Here is a 3249-nt window from a genome sequence, read left to right on the forward strand (position 1 = left end):
ATATACATGTATATATACACACACACAACAAATTAGTGCGACGAACTGAGATCAAAGCTGTGTTTCAAAATGATTTTAATTTGTGGGGCTCTTTGAATTGATGAGTTCAACCAAAAGTGGGTACTCTGCTACTTTTATTAATTAATTAAATTCATTATCTGTCATAGATAAATAAATAAATAGCTAATTTTATATCTGAACCTCTCTCATAATTCATCTCAGCGCCCTTTTATTTATCTTGGAGTGTCCAGCCTTTAGGTTGGGGACCTCTGGACTAAGCAACAAACTTCATGTAAATTACTTAAATGTAACTGTGCTTTGACCACTTATATTTTAGAGTAAATTTTCTTTTATAAATTAATACATTCAGAGTCATGAAGATTTTTATCATCTAGATGCATAATGAGAACTAATTTTCTTAATTTCTTTCTTTTGACATATTATAGTTGTAATGTAGTATTTTTATATTGTGCCACAGATCCATATTGTGCTTTTGCTACTTTTTCTTACCTACAATAATCTAAACACTTTTTATTGGCTTGTGTGTCAGCAACTCATGGGCAAAGCTTTTTTTTTTTTTTAGTATATGTCCAGCAGGTGTCATTGTTGGGCTAGTCTATATAATGAACGGAGATTAAAAGGGTTCAGTTTGTTCATTCCCTAACTGCATCTGTCGCCTCTATGTTGAGTATAACCCAGTGGTGGAAGATGTATTTTGATACATGAAAGCAGCAATACTAGAGTATAAAGATACTCCAGCTTTCATTGTGGAAAGTTGATGTTTTATGGTTTGTGTGGTGATCTAAACAGCGGTTTAAATGTGATCTCTGACTCAAGCAGAGTTAAGTTGGACTATTTCACATACTGTTTTTAACGTGACTTATTTACATTCCTGTTATCTGTACTCTGACGTCTCCAGTAACACAGATATGTGCATGTATTTTGTAGATGCGGGTGGTACCGTAACTGATGCAGAGATCAAGTCTATCTCTGAGAGACTTTATTCTCTGGACTCAAACAAGGCTTCAGCCTCAGACTTGGTCATTGACCCTCAGGCTCTGGTGGCCGACTCTCAGACCAGCTCTGAGACAGATCGCTCCTCAAAGTCGTGAGAAAAGCCGTTTTATCAGCACAGCAATCTCTCGCTACATAGCAGTTTTTCTATGTCCTAAATCTTTTTTTTTTCTGCTTTCAGCTTGTTCAGCTACCTGAATGAGAATGCTCTCTTCTCCAAGCCCACCTACGCTGCTCTGCTGTCTGTGCTGGACAACTACAACAGGATGACTGGACAGGCAGAGAACTTCAGCTCTCAGCAGCTGGCTGAGCAGGACAAGTTTGTCAGGGAAACTATGTCCAACACTCAGCTGGGACGGGAGCTGTTTGCTTTTCTCTACAACAAGGGTAAAACATTTCTATGCATGATATTTCACCTTCACGCATCCTCAGCAATACTTGAAGGTCGGGTACGGTTATCCTCGTGTGTTTTCAATGTCTGTGTTTATATCTTAAGGCATTTACAAATCAGAGGAAGACTTCATTCAGGACCTGAAGATGATGTGGTTTGGTCTGTACTCTCGCAACAACAACCAGCTGGACTCCAGCGGCTTTGAGCACATCTTTGCAGGTTTGGACAGAGCAGATTTCTTTTTGAACATCTTATTTATTTGAAAAGATATTCTCTTTTTTGTACTATTTTAAAACCACATTCTCTAACAGGAGAGATCAAGGGAGGAAAGGTTTCCGGTTTCCACAACTGGATCCGGTTTTATCTTCTTGAAAAAAGTGGAAAGCTAAACTACTACAGCCACAGCTTCAATGGGCCTGTAAGCACTGATGATAAAAATCCTAAAATACTCTTTTAATTTACAAAGGGCGCTGCATTCATTTTTTTCTTTCTTGCTTCAGTGGACTACATTTCCTGATGTCTTGGGGATGCAGTTCATGTGGGACGGCTACTACAAGCAGGTTGGCTCTGCGGTCATTGGCTGCAGCCCGGAATTTGACTTTGCCATTTACAGCCTCTGCTACATCACTCGTCCTGGAAAACAGTGAGTAAATGTTCACATCCTGTGACGCCTTATTGAACGTGGATCTGTTCTCATTTCTGCTGTCTATCATCATCCTTAGGTGTCATCTAAGTGTGGGAGGGAAAACGCTCATTATTCAGACTTACACCTGGGATAATTCCTCCTATGGAGATGGGAAGAAGTTCATTGGCTCGGCCTATCCCGCATCCCCTTAAGGACTGACATTTCCCCCTAAACAATAAACAAATTGCAGAGCTGCCTGCAAGTGTTTCATTGCACTCATTATATAATTGTTTTGAAATCATTTTCCCAATAGTAGCACTTAAGTTCAAGTTCCCGAATTGAAAGATGTAATGTGATGTAAATTTGTCACAACCTTCCCTCCTGTATTAAAACAATACAGAGCAATAAATAAAAAAATACTTTATCTCCTAATGATGGTTTCTTTCTGATTATCTAGTTGCATAAACAAAACTGTAAACCAGCAATTAATCTGCAGTGAAACCTTTCAGAGAAGTCTCTCGGAGCATGAGAATGTGGCGATCTCCCAGGGGCACGATCAAGCTGTGCCTAATGGGGCAAAAAATGGGCGTTTACACACCGTGAGCGGGCACAACGCTGACACTAACCGTTCAGTCATAAGAGCGTGTGCACACTTGACACAATTGCTTATTGTCTTATGTAAGAGCAAAACAAAAAAACAGAAAACAAAATGCAGTCTTTTGCAGTATGAACTATAGAAACAAAGAGACATTAACAGATCTTGTTCTGCTTGACCTGCTCTGAACAGTAACCACCAGCTAAACCTGTTCTTATCAGCTGTCCATAAAGCTGCCAGTGTGTATAACTCCCCAGTGTGTGGGGTTAAGAATGTGTGTGTGTGTGTGTGTGTGTGTGTGCTTGTGCGTTTCTGCCTTTATAAATGGATGTGTATGTGTGTGTCCAGCTGGTATGGGGGTTGATTTTACTCTTTCACTCATCTAGGGTGACTAACAGGATAAATTCTGGTCTGCCGACAGAACAGGGGGGACACACTTGCTGCCCTGTTTAAAGAAAGTATTACAGGAGGTGGATCTGCCACTGATCCCATTGTCCACCAGTCTGTGTGCATTCATGCAAAACAAGAGCACAAGACCAGTCAGTCCGCAGGAAAACTCAGCCTTCAGCAATTCATCTGATTTAGGCCTCACATGTAGTCAAAGTGCTGCAGCAACATGACAAT

At 40.3% G+C, this 3249-nt stretch overlaps 1 protein-coding gene across 1 annotated transcript in view; it reads left to right on the forward strand.

Annotated features, from left to right (window-relative positions):
* endou (endonuclease, polyU-specific) overlaps positions 1-2462 on the forward strand; it is a 2831-nt gene extending 369 nt beyond the window's left edge. Inside the window, exons 2-7 of the mRNA XM_005739630.1 lie at positions 949-1108; positions 1196-1401; positions 1511-1624; positions 1717-1823; positions 1906-2048; positions 2128-2462. Of these exons, the coding sequence (XP_005739687.1) occupies positions 949-1108; positions 1196-1401; positions 1511-1624; positions 1717-1823; positions 1906-2048; positions 2128-2242 (845 nt within the window). The 3' untranslated portion in view covers positions 2243-2462. The remainder of the gene's footprint in view (positions 1-948; positions 1109-1195; positions 1402-1510; positions 1625-1716; positions 1824-1905; positions 2049-2127) is intronic.
* The last annotated feature ends 787 nt before the right edge of the window (positions 2463-3249 follow it).

Source organism: Pundamilia nyererei, unplaced genomic scaffold (genome assembly GCF_000239375.1).
Source record: "Pundamilia nyererei isolate P.nyererei 1_Seehausen unplaced genomic scaffold, PunNye1.0 scaffold00092, whole genome shotgun sequence".
NCBI lineage: Eukaryota > Metazoa > Chordata > Actinopteri > Cichliformes > Cichlidae > Pundamilia > Pundamilia nyererei.